Here is a 21668-nt window from a genome sequence, read left to right on the forward strand (position 1 = left end):
GTTGGGTGTGATTTCAACAAAGAGCAGTTTTAAAAAGTTTTAAGAAATGATTAATCCAATATATCAATAAAATTAACGGAAAATGCTCTGTCGATAACGAAAAATGTTGCCATCGACTATATATGGCACTTGTACAGATCATTTCGATGCCGCATATATTCGGCGCTCGTACCCAAAAATCGTGGCCTGGATGCCGCGTATATGCGGCGCCCGTACCCACAGGTCATCGAGTGGATGCCGCATATATGCGACGCTCGGCGCGAAAGGATTAATAGGTCGGTCAATGGTTTAGCCATTTTTAAATATCCCGGTATAAACCTACGATAATATTCGGTGAGGCCTATAAATATTCTTGACCTTTGCGGAAGCGGAAATTTCTTAACCGCGTCTAATTTCTTTGAATCCGATTTTACCATGTTTCTCCAATAATGTGTTTTAAATATGCTACTTCCTTCTTCAAAAACTCACACTTGTCCGGTTGCAGCTAGTGAAAATATACACATGGATGTATAGGGTTAGTCGTCCTTAACCCTTTTATTAACTCTCTATGGGTCGAATTTTTGTTTTGAATCCAAAAAAATTGGGGGAATGATATATCAGCATTTATAAACCTATACATGCAAATGAAGAAAAAAAATTTCCGTTTAAACAATTTTATTGCAGTATATTCACTATGTGACTTTCAGGTCACAACGGTCTATAATGTTCGAACTTCTGTACTTGAAAACTTAAGCATGGAATTCCACAAACCAGTTTGCACTTGACGTTAAACATAAATGAACATTACATTTGGGATATTTAATTTTCGGAACTCCCTTACATTCGGGTTTTTTGCAACGTCCTCTGTTATCCGAAAAAATTGGCCAATATGCCACTTCATCTTTTCGCACGTCTTCTACAGGTAGCGTTGTATTTGGTCTCTTTTTTCTTTTATTTTGCAATTGTTTATATACCTCATTTGAAGTAGGACACCCCCTTTTCTTCTGGGTTCCTTTGTGTTCCTGACATAAACAAGATGCAATGTCAATTTTAAATTTCAATAAACCATACTGACGGCCGAGGCTTACAGAATGCGATGAGCAATCTCGCTTATATAAGAGCCAAGCATTGACCACCGACAAATCTAAGAGGTGAAACATAATGCAATGGTACCACTTCTTTGATCAAATTTTTATTCGATACAACGCTATCAACGAATCAACCAAATCTACTCCATCCATGTGTATATATAAAGGAAGGAATAGCCATACAAGAACATTCATACACCATTCACTCAATCCCTTTTAGTCGCCTTATACGACAAGCAGGGAATACTGTGGGAGTATTCTACTTCCCCCTACCCACGGGGGGGATGACGCAAACTTTTTTTTTTTTTTTGTTTCGTCAGGAGGAAAAACCTTCAAAAGGCACCCTGAGACCGGTACTCAGGGTAGTGTCGAATTCAACCCGCCTGAACATACACTCAGGATCGGATCGCCTACCGACTAAAAAACCTCCCGATTGTTAATACTACCATGCTAAGAAGAAAGGGGATTGGGCGGGATCGCGCATGTGCGTATTACAAATTCACCCAATCCCCTCCTCGGTGAGCCAGGCCGGAAATCGCCTTACTCTCATTCGTTCATGCATTCACACACATACCAGTACGGCACACTCGACAGGGAGCCATGTGTCCTCGGAGACGCATTTACTTACTAACTACCTACAATGTGACCCAGTCTCCACCCCATGGTGCACTGACCAGGCCCATTCACACCCGCGTGTTGTACGTCTATGGAAAAGCGACGCTTGAGCCAGGCGCCGCCTGAGCCGCTCGGAGCCTTGCCCGAGGTGGCCGCACTGGAGCCATTCTCCTATGCGGCCTATTGTTCGCACTTCTTTCCGCACATACACTATCACTCATAGGTCTTTGATCACGCGATCGCTCCCGGCGCCTCTCAGCGTCCTCTTTGGTTCGCATGACCCGCCCAGCGAAGGTCCGAAAGGCCGCCCATACCCCCGGAACAGTCAGGGAGACCCCGACTATCCCGTGAAGCGTTAGCCGCCCTCCACCTATTGCCTCGATCAATTCATTCCTAGCATCCGTCCATGCCGGGCAGTCGATCAAGGTGTGCTCCGCCGTATCCTCATTCCCCCCACAGTGGAAGCACCGTGGGGAGGGGATCTTCTTCATACTATATAAATACGCTGAAAAGCAGCCATGGCCAGTCATCAGTTGAGTAGTGTGGAATGTCGTCCCGATGGAGAACGGCCTCCCAATCCACTCAACCAACCGTTCGGCAATAGCAGCCCTCGCGCGCACCCCCGTTGCTGCAGTGATACCTGCTAATGCAAGCTCCTCAGCCTTCCATGCTTCCATTGCCCTCCTTCTGGCAAGAGCACCCAGTACAGCCTTAGCACGCGGGGAAGCTGGTACTTCCGCGTCTCTAACAGCCGCGTACGCCTCCGCCAGCCGGGGTGCCAGATGAGCGAGAGGAATTATCCCCGCAATCATCATGGCCGCATGGAAGGAGACCGTTCTATAGGCACAGCACACCTGGATCGCCACCTTCCTCTGGAGGCTCCGAACTGCCCGCCCGATCTTCGTATCCTCCACGACGGCGCGCCACCACACCGGCACCCCATAAAGGAGCACCGAGTGGATCACGCCGCCGTAGAGGAGACGCTTCTTCTCCCCCGGTCTGTGAAGATTCGGAAGGAGTCTCCTAAGGGACCGAAGGATACCCTCCGCCTTAGGGATTAGGGCCTCGAAGTGGGGCCTAAATGACATCCCCGAGTCTATCACTATGCCCAGGTATTTCACGCTGGGCCTGATATCTACGAAGACCCCTCTAAGGCAAATCATAGGGGGTGGGACAGTCCTGCGTCTGCGTAAGGCAGAGGCAGGGAAGGCCATGGCCTCCGTCTTGTGCAGCGCCACTTTAAGACCCAGTCCCTCGTTCTCCCTCACAAGGACGTCCAGGTCCCGCTCGGCGTTCACGATAGCTTGAGACAGGTCCCATCCCGTTGACAGGAGGGCCGTGTCATCCGCGTAGCAGACAACACGGGAGCCACCCGGCAACGGGGTTCGGAGGACACTGTTATAGGCAATGTTCCACAATGTAGGTCCCAACACGGATCCCTGTGGGACCCCACAATAGACGCGCCTTTCCACAAAGCGTCCATACCTATTCGTATAGGCAATTGTGCGCTTGTCCAGATAGCTCCTGATGATGTTAACCAGGTAATCCGGAAAGCCCCCACGCTCCATCGCCCCGACGATAACGTCCCACGGCAGGGAGTTGAAAGCGTTCGAGATATCCAGACTCACCAGGATAACCACCTTCCTGATCCGCGTCGATGCCTCCACGAAGTTTTTAACATCGAGGACGGCATCCACGGTGGATCTTCCCGTTCTAAACCCATATTGCGATGGCGCCAGGGCACGAGTCTCATCCAGGTACCTGTTGATCCGACCAACAACTACCCGCTCGAATAGTTTCCCCAATTCGCCAATCACACATATGGGTCTATACGATCCCGGTGAGTCCGGGGGCGCGTCCCTTCTTTTTTTGATAAGGACGAGCCTCGCTATCTTCCACGCTGTCGGGAATCGACCCGTCCTTAGGCATGCGGAAAAGCAACGCGCCAACCCATTTCCACAGTATGTCGACGCAGCACGCACAACCACACCCGGTATTCCGTCCAGTCCAGGAGCCTTTCTTCCTTTCCCCTTCTTGGCGGAAGCCAAGACCTCCTCCGCAGAGACGACCACCTCTGCGAGCGTAGGATCCTGCAGCTCATCAGTTCCCGGTTCTCCTGGGAATAGCTCGGAGAGGATGTTTTCCAGTACTTCATCCTCCAAGGTTTCAGTTACTGGTGGGGCATATGGCCTTAGTTTCCCAAAGACCAGCTTATACGGTCTGCCCCATGGATCCTCTTCTATGGAGTCCAGCAGGTCCCTCCATGAGTTCTTCTTGGCTTCTTTAATAGCCCTAGCCAGTGCCCTCCTAGCGTCTCTTCGAGCGACCAAGCACCGCACGATTTCCTCACTTTTCTTCTTTTTCTTCCTGGCTCTGGAAAGTTTCCTTACTGTGGTCGTCGCAACGGCCCTAAGGTTCGTTAATTCGTCCGACCACCAGTAAGTACTTTTACTACCACGGGTCTGTCCCCTCACCCGGGACATGGCCATGTCACATGCCTGCTTCAGCGTAGATTGTGCCCACTTCACTAGCTTGTCCACACAGACTACGCCGGCCGCACTTTCCTCGCACAAGTTTCCACCTGTCCACTCCTCTGAGATAAGGGCCGCATCCAGGTAGTCCTCATTCATGGAGTTAATCTTCCAACGAGGGAGCTTTCTCCCTTGTGGGCGAGAAATTCGGTCCCCTACAGCCCCGTGCCTGTAGCTATAACTAATGTACAGGTGGTCTGACAGGGACTCAACCTGATGCACCCTCCAGTCCGAGAGGCGGACGCCGGCCGCTGGCGTGCCCCTCGTTAGATCTACAACGCTCGAACCCTGCGGAAGAACGCACGTGGGACAGCCAACCCGGCTCAACAGACCCAGATTCACTCTGTTGGCCCATGCATAGAGCAACTCACCTCTGCAGTTACTCCTGCCTTTCGGGTCCCATCTGCTGAACCGGGCATTAAAATCGTCAGCCACCAGCGCTGGGAGAGTGGGGAATGTCTCTAAGAGCTCCTCGAGCTCGTCGAAGAGCCTACTGAACATTTTAATGTTCTCGCTGGGAGGAAAGTAGACGGAGACTACCAGCGAGTCCCCCCATTTGACTGCTACGTAAAAAAGACCCCGACGCACAAGGCTGCAGGGACTTCCATTCTCGCCCACAAGCACCGCGTAAAGTGAAGTCCCTCCTAGGGATGAGAACCACCTCTCATCCCCCGAAGGGACCCACCATGGCTCCGCAATGACAGCTATCTCCACATTGTTCTCGCGCATACGCTGTAACAATATGTCCTGCGCACGGCGCGCGTGGTTCAAGTTTATTTGTAGAACAGCAGAAGCCATTGTTTATAGATCTTCCGCTGCTTCTACACATATTGAGGTGTTCGGTTCACCGCGTTCCACCTCCATATCTTCGTCACCACCACTATTGTTCTTCTCGGTCGCACTCACTGCTTTTGTCACAGTTCTTTCCACGACCTTACGCGGGTCATTCTGTGTTGTCTCCCCGCGGACATTTGTTCCATTCCCGTATACCTTGTCCACCCATTTCTTGGGAGGCACTATCGGGCACTCCCAAGAACCGGCACGATGGTTGGTCGGCTTCCGGCCGGCATCTGTACAAACCGGGCACGCTGCCCTGTTTGTACAACTGCTTGCCAGGTGGTCCGATTTTCCGCAGACATAGCATAGGTCCACCCGGGGCTTCGTAGCCGGGCACCTTACTGCAACATGTCCTCGCGCAACGCACCGGTGGCATCTGAGGGGCTGCTGTCTGAGCTCTTGCACCCTCGCTACAGAAAGTCCCAGGAGTATTCTCTCCTTCTTCAGTGCCGCCTGGATGACAGGTGTCGGAGCCGTGACTATCGTCGAGCCTACATTACCCCTGCCTATCCTGATCTCTCCCACCTTGATGAGGTTGGGGTTTGTTCCGGGATGCAACTCCAGGAGTGCATTCCTGATCCAGGTACCATTGGCGGCCGGATCTAGTCCCACCATCCTCATGGTACTCGTACGCTGGGGGCGAGTGACCCTTACCCCTGGGACTGAACTCCTTAAGACCTCCGCTACCTGGTCGGCCTTCTCGTTCGCCCCTTTGCCTCTTAGTTGCCATATAAAGGCACCTGTGAGGGCTCTCTTACAGATCAAACCACCGATCCCCAGATCCTTTAGGTTGACCTTTTCCGTGGCCCGAAGGACTACGTCTCTATACGTAGTCTCCTCGGCACACGATAGGGAAATAGCGGCCACTTCTCTTTCCCTTCTTTCCCTCTTCCTTCTTCGCTGCGCGTCCTTCTTCTTCTTCCCATCCATCCTAGATGCTGCCTGTCCCGGCAAAGGATGACGGTCGCTGACTCCATCCTTAGGTGTAGTTAGGGGGAGAGCATTCGCTTTCTTCTTTTGCGCTCGTCTCTCCTTCCGGCCAAGTACCAGGACAAAGCTCTCCTGTCCGATCAGTGGCTTATCTCTACTTACCTCTTGTCCAGGGAGTCGAGTGGGCTCAGCACGGTGTGTAGGACCTTTGTGTGGCCCACCAGCTCCCGTCGTTGCTCCACCCGTTGTCTGCTGCCGCTGCTACTGCTGCTGCTGCTGTTGCTGCTGCTGTGTTTGCTGCTGCTGTTGCCACTGCTGCTGCTGCTGCTGCTGCCGTATCTCCTTTATCTCCTGCTGCACATTGCGGAGAGCCTCCGTCAATGCCTTCATAGACTCCCTTATGTCCGGAGACTTTGATCGGCTATTCCCGGCCGATGGATTCTCCAGAACCTTCTCCATCTTCTTATTCGCCCTCTTGAGGCGAACGTTTTCCTCCATGACCTCTTTAGTGCGCAGATCCTTGGCCCGCAATTCAGCCTTCAGCTGCGCAATTGTTTCCTTAGCTGATGGAGGATCGTCCGTCTCGGTTTCGCGCCTCTCGATCAGGGTCTTAATTCCCTCGATAATGGCCGCATAAGAGTTCTTCATGATACCAGATAGCTCCCCCTTAAGGTTACGGCTTTTCAGCCTGGCACCTTCTGCCGCCATGGAGGCTTCCAGGATGTTATTAAGCACCCTACCAGTCTCCACTTTAGACAAAGGAGTCTCCGCCGAGCAACTCTCACCTAGTGCGGGCCAGTCAGCCCGCGGCTCATCCTCCATCATCTGCCTTGCACGCTTGTTCCTTCTCCCCTGCTTTGGGGAGGTCGGACCAGAGAGCCGCATGTTCTCAACCGCAATGGCAGTCCTTTCCAACTCCTCCGCTTGGTTTCCATCATACTCCAAACTTCCTGGCGCATTAGTTACACCGCAGGCCAGGTCGCCTACCTGTGGTGCCCTTCCTGACGCATTATCCAGAGCTGAGGCCAGGTTGCCTACCGCGAGCTCCTGGCAGTCGTTGGCTGACGACGGCGGGTGGCCTGCCCTACCACCACCTGACACCGCCGTGGCGTGGGTATCCCTCCCACGCCCGCTTATTGTTTCCGTTGTACTATCCATAATGAAATGTAACTGTATTAGTGGGAGCCAAGCTCCACAGCAGAAAGGAACGGAACGGAAGGAAGCTGGTGAGAGAGAGATAGAATAGAAAAAGATATGTCTAGAAATATAAAAGAAGGAATAGCCATACAAGAACATTCATACACCATTCACTCAATCCCTTTTAGTCGCCTTTTACGACAAGCAGGGAATTCTGTGGGAGTATTCTACTTCCCCCTACCCACGGGGGGGATGACGCAACCCTTTTTTTTTTTTTTTTTTTTTTTTTTTTTGTTTCGTCAGGAGGAAAAACCTTCAAAAGGCACCCTGAGACCGGTACTCAGGGTAGTGTCGGATTCAACCCGCCTGAACATACACTCAGGATCGGATCGCCTACCGACTAAAAAACCTCCCGATTCTTAATACTACCATGCTGAGAAGAAAGGGGATTGGGCGGGATCGCGCATGTGCGTATTACAAATTCACCCAATCCCCTCCTCGGTGAGCCAGGCCGGAATTCGCCTTACTCTCATTCGTTCATGCATTCACACACATACCAGTACGGCACACTCGACAGGGAGCCATGTGTCCCCGGAGACGCATTTACTTACTAACTACCTACAATGTGTGACCCAGTCTCCACCCCATGGTGCACTGACCAGGCCCATTCACACCCGCGTGTTGTACGTCTATGGAAAAGCGACGCTTGCGCCAGGCGCCGCCTGAGCCGCTCGGAGCCTTGCCCGAGGTGGCCGCACTGGAGCCATTCTCCTATGCGGCCTATTGTTCGCACTTCTTTCCGCACATACACTATCACTCATAGGTCTTTGAACACGCGATCGCTCCCGGCGCCTCTCAGCGTCCTCTTTGGTTCGCATGACCCGCCCAGCGAAGGTCCGAAAGGCCGCCCATACCCCCGGAACAGTCAGGGAGACCCCGACTATCCCGGGTAGCGTTAGCCCCCCTCCACCTATTGCCTCGATCAATTCGCTCCTAGCATCCGTCCATGCTGGGCAGTCGATCAAGGTGTGCTCCGCCGTATCCTCATTCCCCCCACAGTGGAAGCACCGTGGGGAGGGGATCTTCTTCATACTATATAAATACGCTGAAAAGCAGCCATGGCCGGTCATCAGTTGAGTAGTGTGGAATGTCGTCCCGATGGAGAACGGCCTCCCAATCCACTCAACCAACCGTTCGGCAATAGCAGCCCTCGCGCGCACCCCCGTTGCTGCAGTGATCCCTGCTAATGCAAGCTCCTCAGCCTTCCATGCTTCCATTGCCCTCCTTCTGGCAAGAGCACCCAGTACAGCCTTAGCACGCGGGGAAGCTGGTTCTTCCGCGTCTCTAACAGCCGCGTACGCCTCCGCCAGCCGGGGTGCCAGATGAGCGAGAGGAATTATCCCCGCAATCATCATGGCCGCATGGAAGGAGACCGTTCTATAGGCACAGCACACCCGGATCGCCACCTTCCTCTGGAGGCTCCGAACTGCCCGCCCGATCTTCGTATCCTCCACGACGGCGCGCCACCACACCGACACCCCATAAAGGAGCACTGAGTGGATCACGCCGCCGTAGAGGAGTCGCTTCTTCTCCCCCGGTCCGTGAAGATTCGGAAGGAGTCTCCTAAGGGACCGAAGGATACCCTCCGCCTTAGGGATTAGGGCCTCGAAGTGGGGCCTAAATGACATACCCGAGTCTATCATTATGCCCAGGTATTTAACGCTGGGCCTGATATCTACGAAGACCCCTCTAAGGCAAATCTTAGGGGGTGGGACAGTCCTGCGTCTGCGTAAGGCAGAGGCAGGGAAGGCCATGGCCTCCGTCTTGTGCAGCGTCACTTTAAGACCCAGTCCCTCGATCTCCCTCACAAGGACGTCCAGGTCCCGCTCGGCGTTCACGATAGCTTGAGACAGGTCCCATACCGTTGACAGGAGGGCCGTGTCATCCACGTAGCAGACAACACGGGAGCCACCCGGCAACGGGGTTCGGAGGACACTGTTATAGGCAATGTTCCACAATGTAGGTCCCAAAACGGATCCCTGTGGGGCCCCACAATAAACGCGCCTTTCCACAAAGCGTCCATACCTATTCGTATAGGCAATTGCGCGCTTGTCCAGATAGCTCCTGATGATGTTAACCAGGTAATCCGGAAAGCCCCCACGCTCCATCGCCCCGACGATAACGGCCCACGGCAGGGAGTTGAAAGCGTTCGAGATATCCAGACTCACCAGGATAACCACCTTCCTGATCCGCGTCGATGCCTCCACGAAGTTTTTAACATCGAGGACGGCATCCACGGTGGATCTTCCCGTTCTAAACCCATATTGCGATGGCGCCAGGGCACGAGTCTCATCCAGGTACCTGTTGATCCGACCAACAACTACCCGCTCGAATAGTTTCCCCAGTTCGCCAATCACGCATATGGGCCTATACGATCTCGGTGAGTCCGGGGGCGCGTCCCTTCTTTTTTTGATAAGGACGAGCCTCGCTATCTTCCACGCTGTCGGGAATCGACCCGTCCTTGGGCATGCGGAAAAGCAACGCGCCAACCCATTTCCACAGTATGTCGACGCAGCACGCACAACCACACCCGGTATTCCGTCCATTCCAGGAGCCTTTCTTCCTTTCCCCTTCTTGGCGGAAGCCAAGACCTCCTCCGCAGAGACGACCACCTCTGCGAGCGTAGGATCCTGCAGCTCATCAGTTCCCGGTTCTCCTGGGAATAGCTCGGAGAGGATGTTTCCAGTACTTCATCCTCCAAGGTTTCAGTTACTGGTGGGGCATATGGCCTTAGTTTCCCCAAGACCAGCTTATAGGGTCTGCCCCATGGATCCTCTTCTATGGAGTCCAGCAGGTCCCTCCATGAGTTCTTCTTGGCTTCTTTAATAGCCCTAGCCAGTGCCCTCGTAGCGTCTCTTCGAGCGTCCAAGCACCGCACTATTTCCTCACTGTTCTTCCTTTTCTTCCTGGCTCTGGAAAGTTTCCTTACTGTGGTCGTCGCAACGGCCCTAAGTTTCGTTAATTCGTCCGACCACCAATAAGTACTTTTACTACCTCGGGTCTGTCTCCTCACCCGGGACATGGCCATGTCACATGCCTGCTTCAGCGTAGATTGTGCCCACTTCACTAGCTTGTCCACACAGACTGCGCCGGCCGCACTTTCCTCGCACAAGTTTCCACCTGTCCACTCCCCTGAGATAAGGGCCGCATCCAGGTAGTCCTCCTTCATGGAGTTAATCTTCCAACGAGGGAGCTTTCTCCCTTGTGGGCGAGAAATTCGGTCCCCTGCAGCCCCGTGCCTGTAGCTATAACTAATGTACAGGTGGTCTGACAGGGACTCAACCTGATCCACCCTTCAGTCCGAGAGGCGGACGCCGGCCGCTGGCGTGCCCCACGTTAGATCTACCACGCTCGAACCCTGCGGACGAACGCACGTGGGACAGCCAACCCGGCTCAACAGACCCAGATTCACTCTGTTGGCCCCGACGCACCAGGCTGCAGGGTCTTCCATTCTCGCCCACAAGCACCGCGGAAAGTGAAGTCCCTCCTAGGGATGAGAACCACCTCTCGTCCCCCGAAGGGACCCACCATGGCTCCGCAATGACAGCTATCTCCACATTGTTCTCGCGCATACGCTGTAACAATATGTCCTGCGCACGGCGCGCGTGGTTCAAGTTTATTTGTAGAACAGCAGAAGCCATTGTTTATAGATCTTCCGCTGCTTCTACACATATTGAGGTGTCCGGTTCACCGTGTTCCACCTCCATATTTTCGTCACCACCACTATTGTTCTTCTCGGTCGCACTCACTGCTTTTGTCGCAGTTCTTTCAACGACCTTAGGCGGGTCCTTCTGTGTTGTCTCCCCGCGGGCATTTGTTCCATTCCCGTATACCTTGTCCACCCATTTCCTGGGAGGCACTATCGGGCACTCCCAAGAACCGGCACGATGGTTGGTCGGCTTCCGGCCGGCATCTGTACAAACCGAGCACGCTGCCCTGTTTGTACAACTGCTTGCCAAGTGGTCCGATTTTCCGCAGACATAGCATAGGTCCACCCGGGGCTTCGTAGCCGGGCACTTTACTGCAACATGTCCTCGCGCAAGGCACCGGTGGCATCTGAGGGGCTGCTGTCTGAGTTCTTGCACCCTCGCTACAGTAAGTGCCAGGAGTATTCTCTCCTTCTTCAGTGCCGCCTGGATGACAGGTGTCGGAGCCGTAACTATCGTCGAGCCTACATTACCCCTGCCTATCCTGATCTCTCCCACCTTGATGAGGTTGGGGTTTGTTCCGGGATGCAACTCCAGGAGTGCATTCCTGATCCAGGTACCATTAGCGGCCGGATCTAGTCCCAGCATCCTCATTGTACTCGTACGCTGGGGGCGAGTGACCCTTACCCCTGGGACTGAACTCCTTAAGACCTCCGCTACCTGGTCGGCCTTCTCGTTCGCCCCTTTGCCTCTTAGTTGCCATATAAAGGCTCCTGTGAGGGCTCTCTTACAGGTCAAACCAGCGATCCCCAGATCCTTTAGGTTGACCTTCTCCGTGGCCCGAAGGACTACGTCTCTATACGTAGTCTCCTCCGCACACGAGAGGGAAATAGCGGCCACTTCTCTTTCCCTTCTTTCCCTCTTCCTTCTTCGTTGCGCGTCCTTCTTTTTCTTCCCATCCATCCTAGATGCTGCCTGTCCCGGCAAAGGATGACGGTCGCTGACTCCATCCTTAGGTGTAGTTAGGGGGAGAGCATTCGCTTTCTTCTTTTGCGCTCGTCTCTCCTTCCGGCCAAGTACCAGGACAAAGCTCTCCTGTCCGATCAGTGGCTTATCTCTACTTACCTCTTGTCCAGGGAGTCGAGTGGGCTCAGCACGGTGTGTAGGACCTTTGTGTGGCCCACCAGCTCCCGTCGTTGCTCCACCCGTTGTCTGCTGCCGCTGCTGCTGCTGCCGTATCTCTTTTATCTCCTGCTGCACATTGCGGAGAGCCTCCGTCAATGCCTTCATAGTCTCCCTTATGTCCGGAGACTTTGATCGGCTATTCCCGGCCGATGGATTCTCCAGAACCTTCTCCATCTTCTTATTCGCCCTCTTGAGGCGAACGTTTTCCTCCATGACCTCTTTAGTGCGCAGATCCTTGGCCCGCAATTCAGCCTTCAGCTGCGCAATTGTTTCCTTAGCTGATGGAGGATCGTCCGTCTCGGTTTCGCGCCTCTCGATCAGGGTCTTAATTCCCTCGATCATGGTCGCATAAGAGTTCTTCATAATCCCAGATAGCTCCCCCTTAAGGTTACGGCTTTTCAGCCTGGCACCTTCTGCCGCCTTGGAGGCTTCCAGGATGGTACTAAGCACCCTACCAGTCTCCAGTTTAGACAAGGGAGTCTCCGCCGGGCAACTCTCACCTAGTGCGGGCCAGTCAGCCCGCGGCTCATCCTCCTCAGAGGAGTATATCATCTGCCTTGCACGCTTGTTCCTTCTCCCCTGCTTTGGGGAGGTCGGACCAGAGAGCCGCATGCTCTCAACCGCAATGGCAGTCCTTTCTAACTCCTCCGCTTGAGATCCATCATACTCCATACTTCCTGGCGCATTAGATACACCGCAGGCCAGGTCGCCTACCTGTGATGCCCTTCCTGACGCATTATCCAGAGCTGAGGCCAGGTTGCCTACCCCGAGCTCCTGGCAGTCGTTGGCTGACGACGGCGGGTGGCCTGCCCTACCACCACCTGACACCGCCTTGGCGTGGGTATCCCTCCCACGCCCGCTTATTGTTTCCGTTGTACTATCCATCATAAGAATTTAACTTTATTATTGGGAGCCAAGCTCCACAGCAGAAAGGAACGGAACGGAAGGAAGCTGGTGAGAAAGAGATAGAATAGAAAAAGATATGTCTAGAAATATAAAGGAAGGAATAGCCATACAAGAACATTCATACACCATTCACTCAATCCCTTTTAGTCGCCTTTTACGACAAGCAGGGAATACTGTGGGAGTATTCTACTTCCCCCTACCAACGGGGGGAGGGATGACGCAACCCTTTTTTTTTTTTTTTTTTTTTTTTTTCCGTCAGGAGGAAAAACCTTCAAAAGGCACCCTGAGACCGGTACTTAGGGTAGTGTCGGATTCAACCCGCCTGAACATACATTCAGGATCGGATCGCCTACCGACTAAAAAACCTCCCGATTCTTAATACTACCATGCTGAGAAGAAAGGGGATTGGGCGGGATCGCGCATGTGCGTATTACAAATTCACCCAATCCCCTCCTCGGTGAGCCAGGCCGGAATTCGCCTTACTCTCATTCGTTCATGCATTCACACACATACCAGTACGGCACACTCGACAGGGAGCCATGTGTCCCCGGAGACGCATTTACTTACTAACTATCTACAATGTGTGACCCAGTCTCCACCCCATGGTGCACTGACCAGGCCCATTCACTCCCGCGTGTTGTACGTCTATGGAAAAGCGACGCTTGAGTCAGGCGCCGCCTGAGCCGCTCGGAGCCTTGCCCGAGGTGGCCGCACTGGAGCCATTCTCCTATGCGGCCTATCGTTCGCACTTCTTTCCACACATACACTATCACTCATAGGTCTTTGACCACGCGACCGCTCCCGGCGCCTCTCAGCGTCCTCTTTGGTTCGCATGACACGCCCAGCGAAGGTCCGAAAGGCCGCCCATACCCCCGGAACAGTCAGGGAGACCCCGACTATCCCGGGCAGCGTTAGCCGCCCTCCACCTATTGCCTCGATCAATTCGCTCCTAGCATCCGTCCATGCCGGGCAGTCGATCAAGGTGTGCTCCGCCGTATCCTCATTCCCCCCACAGTGGAAGCACCGTGGGGAGGGGATCTTCTTCATACTATATAAATACGCTGAAAAGCAGCCATGGCCGGTCATCAGTTGAGTAGTGTGGAATGTCGTCCCGATGGAGAACGGCCTCCCAATCCACTCAACCAACCGTTCGGCAATAGCAGCCCTCGCGCGCACCCCCGTTGCTGCAGTGATATCTGCTAATGCAAGCTCCTCAGCCTTCCATGCTTCCATTGCCCTCCTTCTGGCAAGAGCACCCAGTACAGCCTTAGCACGCGGGGAAGCTGGTTCTTCCGCGTCTCTAACAGCCGCGTACGCCTCCGCCAGCCGGGGTGCCAGATGAGCGAGAGGAATTATCCCCGCAATCATCATGGCCGCATGGAAGGAGACCGTTCTATAGGCACAGCACACCCGGATCGCCACCTTCCTCTGGAGGCTCCGAACTGCCCGCCCGATCTTCGTATCCTCCACGACGGCGCGCCACCACACCGGCACCCCATAAAGGAGCACCGAGTGGATCACGCCGCCGTAGAGGAGTCGCTTCTTCTCCCCCGGTCCGTGAAGATTCGGAAGGAGTCTCCTAAGGGACCGAAGGATACCCTCCTTTTAGTCGCCTTTTACGACAAGCAGGGAATACTGTGGGAGTATTCTACTTCCCCCTACCAACGGGGGGAGGGATGACGCAACCCTGACGCAACCATGACGCAACCCTGATAGTTCCTGACTTAATTAATATGCTCGATTTTGATGTTAAAAATAGACTGGCGTTCTGCTGATAAACCGGGAGTTTGTTATAGCACTCTTTTGATGATCTTATCTTTACTGGTACCGGAGTGCACCTAACGATGTAAATCACTTTTCCCCTTTTCACGGCCATGTAACGGTCTCATTTCATCACGTACGAGAATTTATCCGGGCGCAATGTAGCCAGTGCCAAAGCGTTTCTTAACACCTGTTCTTCCAATTCGCACTTTTGTCTTATGACATCATTTTATAATGCGGTCATTTGGTTCTTCATTGTTTTTTCTAGGAAAACAAATTTTGAGTTCACGTATGTAAAAGATCAAGTTTCTCTACTAAAAGTTTTATTTTCGATGCAAATGTTCGGCCTTTACGTGTTTCCAGTATAAACAATTTTGGATGTTCACTTTTTAATAATGTGTAACCGCATAAATAATTTCTAGTGCGAGCGTAACGTCATGCGTAGTCAACATATAGAATGCTTCTGCCTTTCTTAAAACTGTCAATTTTATCTCTAAGCCCTTATATAGCATATTGTAATGCTCGAAGTTGCAGGCTGAATCAGTTGTCCAGAATGCATTACCCTCCTCGTCTGTGATACAAGTGCCTTCCGTGAAAGCGCATCTAGTTTCCTGTCGGAGAATTACGTTATTATCCTTGATTTTTACCGTGGTAAAGTATTCTTGCAGGTTAATCTTTACCGATGCTTGCTCTATTACGTCGTCTCGAGTGCCATTTGAGGAAGCGTATTGTATTCCAGTGCATATAAATCTGGCCAACCGTGGATATAGATCCGGCCAAGGTAACACTTAGATGTTCTGTAGTGTTGACTTTTAACCTTGATATTTGAAATGTGGGAGTTATGCCTAAAATCGCTGTGTTGAACGCGTTTTTACACGATGCTGAGGACGTGTCCAACATATATACTCTTTTCCCGTTGTGGTCGACGGACACGTGTGATGCCATTCTTAAACGTTATATCGTGCTGTCCAGTTCCACATGACATTGATGCCCATGCGTACGTTCATTAGCCGGAGTAGTTGTACATAAACCTACGTAGAATTTGACATTTCGTTAGGGGCGTCACAATCCTTAGTGTCTAACAATGATAATGTTGTAATATTGGTGATCACTCCTCCGCAGTCGCACCTCAGGAAGGCGGCATAGATTTTGACCATAAGTAGCATCGTTACCGCTACTGCTAATATTTTTCCCACGTCTCTGAAACAGTTTAAATTTTAATATATGTTTGACTAAGTTTCGATTTTCTTTATTTGTTACAATTAAATATCTTTGTTTTTCCATTAACTTGTAATTTAATATTTTTGTGGGGTAGCATTTCTAGAATTTTGTGAGTCAGTGTTCTGATTTCCAAATTCTTTTAAAAGAAATATTTCGTCTTCCACCTTTAATACTTCAGGATTTATTTTTTGATCGTAATACTTTTTTGATCGTTCCTTGGTCTTTACAAGATTATGTCGTGCTACCTATTGTTACGTTCCACTCGGTTCGGGCCTCAAAAATTTTTTTTCGCACGAAACTTACCTCGAGGAGCTCCAACCTTTGTGAGATTTGTGTCCTTTTAGGCCGTTACCTGCTATGCGCAGTTCATGGCACGGGATGGACACCTATACGCGGTCGTCTGGCTCGGCAACGCTGACAGATACCTCCAGATTTTCCTTCGCTCTTGGATCGGATGGTACTAAGTCCTTCGGAATGTAGACAATCTCCTTTATGGTGATGGGCACGAGACGATACGGTATTACTTCGCAGTTGCTCGTGTTCTTTGATAAAGTTGCTCGTAAGTCACCGTGATAATGATAGAGATCGTAATATGCTGCGAACAATTGACGTAAACGAAACTTCCTACCCCCACGTCGTGTTCTCGGCATGAAGACTGACGAGAGATAAAGATTAGGGATAGTAATAACTTATGTTATCCTTTTAAAGGATGGTTATGATCACTCGTGCAATTCGTATACATCTATATTTATCGGCGGATGGAAGAGGTTACGGCAACTCGTGCGATTCGTATGTACCTATACTTGTCGGGTGTTGAATGAGGTTAAGATAACTCGTGCGATTCGTACGCACCGATGGTAAAAGAATAACTTAAGGTCAAAGGTTTTCACATGAATAAGGGAAGCTTTTAGCTTCGAACTTGTCAACTGGGTGGCAAGAGACCTTGAGACTCGCGAGAAAATTGAATATAATGACTTAAGCTTGCGCGAGGTTGTTGCCTGAGAAATGCAGCCGAGAATAAGTGAGCAAACACTAAATTTAAACTTAACAAACTAATTTATTAAATTCAAAGTACAGTGAAATAAATTTAAGTATAAAATAACCATAGGGAGATGAGTTCCCTTTGAAGAATATGCTCGAATAACCGTAGGGAAATGTGTTCCCTTTGAAGAATATATTCGAATAATCGTAGGGAGATGAGTTCCCTTTGAAGAATTCTGTCAAATAATCGTGGAGTCGAGCGATGCAGTCAGTTTTATCCTCAGTTAATTTGCGGTAGGCGGCTCGAACTATCGCCGCCGTGCGTGGTGGGGTTGAATCTACCGCTGTTGGGGCCCGTGGTGGGGCTGAGTCTGTCGCTCTCATGGTCCCGTGGTGGGGATGGACGTTTGGAGATTTCCAGTACGGGAAGCATGTATGTCGGGTGGTAGTTAATTTTTCTGCGTCCCTTTCTCTTTCCAAACGTTTTGTATTATTTTTGTAGGTATCTCCACTCGGAGAATGCGCACGTTGAGCAGCAGTCTCGCTTCCTCCATTTTCTTTTCTTTTCTCTTTTCGGTGTTCGGCATCGCTTTTTATGACCTGACCTTTTCAGGTATCTTTTCGGCCTGTGCTTATATGTACGTCTTATTTGCTACTGTGTTCTTTATAATAATGTTAATTTATCTTATAAGATACTCCCTTTATACCTGGCTCGAGCGTGTCATATAATAGTGTTAGTATGTATATATGTAAAAATCTTAATTTGTACATTTTTGGTCAAATAAAAGCAAAATTTTATATAGTGCGTAAGCGTAAGGTATCCCCTTTTCTTTCATACATAGTAATATAAGGAAGGTTCTTTTTATTTACAGGTTTCTTAAAGTTTACATATGAGAAGGGAGCTGCATGTGACACTATTGTGTATAATTAATTTTGTTTATTAATTTAGTGTAGAATTGAAAACACGTCTATTCCAAATTCTCATCTAATGGCGGGTCTGTCACTGGTATTTCGGCTGTTTTTTCGAGAACTAGTTCATTCGGTGAGAAGTGAGTTCCCTCATCAGTACTGGTGTTATACGAGAACATCGCAAAACCTAACCATTTGTCCCAAACCTTTTCCTTCTTGACGAACGGTTTTAAATATTCCATCAGTACATAGTGAGACCTTTCAATCGACCTGTTAGACTACGGATAAAACGCTGTATTCTTATACTGTTTTATTTCAAATTTTCGCGCTATTGCCTTTATAAAAGAACTTAAAAAATTCGTAGCTTTATCTGTAAAGATAACGCGCGGTGCTCCGAATTTACAAATTAAGTCATTGACCATTATATTCGCTATGTCGATGGACGTGGTGTTACAGAGGGTTGCTGCGATAGAGAACTTTGTAAATCGATCTTGGATGATCAGTATAAATTTATTTCCCTTTGGAGTTTGAAAGAGAGGACCGACAATATTCAATGCTACTATATCGAATGCAGCACCTGGTGTGTCTGTTAGTATCATCGGGTATTTGTTATTTATTCTAACCAATTTTGGTAGTTGGTATTCTAAACAATTTTGAATAAAAAGTTGTATTTGTTCTTTCATGTTTTTCCAATAATAATGTTGTCTTATTCTGTTGTAAGTTTTCGTTGTCAATAATAATGTTGTCTTATTCTGTTGTAAGTTTTCGTTGTCAATAATAATGTTGTCTTATTCTGTTGTAAGTTTTCGTTGTCAATAATAATGTTGTCTTATTCTGTTGTAAGTTTTCGTTGTCAATAATAATGTTATCTTATTCTGTTGTAAGTTTTTGTTACCCTTTTATGTATACTCCTGATACGTGATATTTTCGTATTAGAACTTCCTTCTTATGTTTCGTAGGTGTTTTTGTCAAATTTTTACAAATGCAAATCGTACAAGATCCTCCATTAAATATCCCCCAGTCCTTTTTCGATGTATTGCCATGGTACATTATCAACTTTGATTGTCTTTGAAATTGATATCGTACAAAGATCCAGCTCTCGTGTTGCCGATAATAGCGATACGAGTGCGGAATCTTGTATTTCATCACTTAACATTATGTTGTCCATTTCCTTAATGAATAGAGATATCAATTTGTTCTTTCAGAAATTTGTTACTCTTGCAGGTCCCAGCGTTAGATATTTATATTAAAGAAGTTTTCCGAGTTTGGCCAATTGTTTAGCTCCTTCATCATAAAAAATTCAGCGCATAGTTGATGAAGATCGCTAAAGTGTCTTTTTTGATCGAAATTTAATCGTGTGATTCTACCATATTCATAATTACTATATGTTTCCTCTGAATGAGGCGATATAATGTACGGACACAAGGCAGAATCAAACATACCTTCTGAGCTAGTCTACGAATCGTCGTCTCTTTGATTGGAGCGGAGAGAGATATTGGAACCACTACCTGACACCTCATGCAACACTTATCATATTTCTGAATTATCATCATTTATACAGATTACACAAAATGGATTATACAGATGTCTAATGTCGTCGAAATTCCTACTGGTGGTTCTTCTCTCAAGTTTAATGTTTGTTCATTTATCTTTGGTCTGATTGAATACAACGATTCGTCAGATGATGTTTCGTTCGATGGGCAAATAGTTAAGATCTGCATAGTTTCGGGAGGATTCCGAGATAGAGCATCCGCGTTTGCATTAACAGTTCCCAACTAATAGATGACATTGAAATTATATTCAGCTAATTTAAGAGCCCATTTAGTTAGTCGAGAAGTTGGATCTTTAACTGACTTTAGTCCTACTAATCTCTCTCTCTCTCTCTCCCTCTCCCTCTCTGTCTCTCTCGTTTTCGACGATCAAAAGATTCCATTATAAATAATTCTTTCTGTTCTAACCTCGATGATTTCGATCGTTACTAACCATTTTACACAACTATAACACCAAGTATTCATATAAGACCAGTTTTGTCCCTCCTGTTTCCAAATGTTCTTTTTTGAAAGTAATAAAATTTCCAAGCTAACCTAAAACTACGATAGAAGTAAACCAGTAAGGAACCAACTAATTACAACAAAGTAACCATACAACTAAGTAAATGAACAACCAAAAGAACGAACAAGCAAGCAAGCAAACAAGTGAACGAATAAGCAAGCAGCAGAAAGCAGTCGCGAGATCCAACCGATAATATTTCTCTATTGTTCCAGCATAGTAGCGGTAGTGTTAATATACCCAACTTACGAGTGACCAAGCTAAGATGAACGAGGAAACACAAAGTGTACATGAATCTAAAGAAAAAGAAAGAAAGAAAGAATGAGAGAGAGAGAGAGAGAGAGAGGGAGAATGAGGATGGTGTTAAAGATTGTTTTGGCTGGTGCACAACGACAGAGGCAAAAAAAGAGAGCCAGAGAGAATGCGGGAGATAAAAGTAAATTCCACGATGTTAAACATGCCGCTAGTAGAAACTTAGAAATAACTAATTTTCGAATGATTGTACGTCGGCGCCGCATGCATAGAAAGAAAAGAAATAATGAAAATAGTAAAAATAAGAATTGCAAAAAAATTGCACTAAAGAATAGGAGTGCAATATTTTTATTTCAAACAAGGAACAATCTCACTCAGTAAATAACTACGTAAGATTTCATCAAAACTATAGATCAGGAAGAAGAAAAAGAAGAAGAGAAAGGGAAGAGATAATTGACAGTGACATTGACGATGGCGGTAGCAGTGATGGTGGCTTTGTTCGAAAAAATAGAATAATTCAGTTAGAAAAAGAAGTTATGCTATTGAAGATTAACAATGCCACGTTTTGTAACCGTAGCTACAATGGCATCTTTCACATTATTTACATTGCGGCCCATTTTATCGGCAAACAGTTGTTTCCCGTCTCATTGCGTGTACCGTGAGCCAGGATAGTGGATAAAGATGGAAAGGGTGGATGAGTCGCAGGAGAAGAGAGAAATAGATAGATAAATACATTTTTTTATACTTTAGGACTTTCGATCTCTAAGAGCATACGATTAGTAATACAAAGATTTTAGTCCTAAATACATTCTTCCAATATTTGTTTACGCAGTGCGTTTATTGAATTATACGGTGAAATTACCTACTACTTCTAGAGACTACAGCAGTATAGATATCTATATGGAAAAATGTTATCATTTGTGTTTTATTTTTTCTGAATTTCTTTTATCAAACTAAAGGAAAAAAAAGGATAAAAAAAGGATTTTGGAAAAATGTCATCTTCTGTGCAAAAATTATCTAGAAAAAAATAATTTGCAAAAGTAATTTTCACGCATATAGAAACTTGTTTTAAAAATCGGAAACGAGAATATCGTGTAAAAAATCTTCATCTTTCGAATGAGTTATTAATCATTACAATCAAACATAAATTGCAATCAGAATTTATAGTGTAAACTATTGCAACATAGGGCATAGATTTCATGCTGATATGCTTGTTTCGCCATTCTATATCGAGAAAATAATGTATATGAATCACATCTAATTTTAATTCATCATTTTACTTCGAAAAATCAAGCAATAGGGTTTTAAAAAATTATTCTTTTAAACAAATATATAATATCATTAATTAATTATAATCAATGAAAATTATTATTTTATATAATGAAATGTTTATAAAACGAATACGTTTCTGTAGTCCTCTCGCGTGTTGCTTCTTTTAGATCATTTTGGGTACAGTCTGCTATTTTTGATTTGACCATACATATTTTGTTGTTATTCCAAAATATTTTATTTGATTATATATATATATATATATATATATATATATATATATATATATATATATAATAACTATTTAATTA

General features: G+C 48.0%; 1 protein-coding gene across 1 annotated transcript; it reads right to left on the reverse strand.

Moving 5' to 3' along the window:
• Positions 1-13560: 13560 nt before the first annotated feature.
• Positions 13561-14283, reverse strand: LOC124956178. The gene has a single exon (XM_047511651.1). The coding sequence runs from the start codon at positions 14281-14283 to the stop codon at positions 13561-13563; it is 723 nt and encodes a 240-aa protein (XP_047367607.1).
• Between the last annotated feature and the right edge of the window lie 7385 nt (positions 14284-21668).

The sequence above is a fragment of the Vespa velutina genome, chromosome 20 (genome assembly GCF_912470025.1).
Source record: "Vespa velutina chromosome 20, iVesVel2.1, whole genome shotgun sequence".
Taxonomy (NCBI): domain Eukaryota; kingdom Metazoa; phylum Arthropoda; class Insecta; order Hymenoptera; family Vespidae; genus Vespa; species Vespa velutina.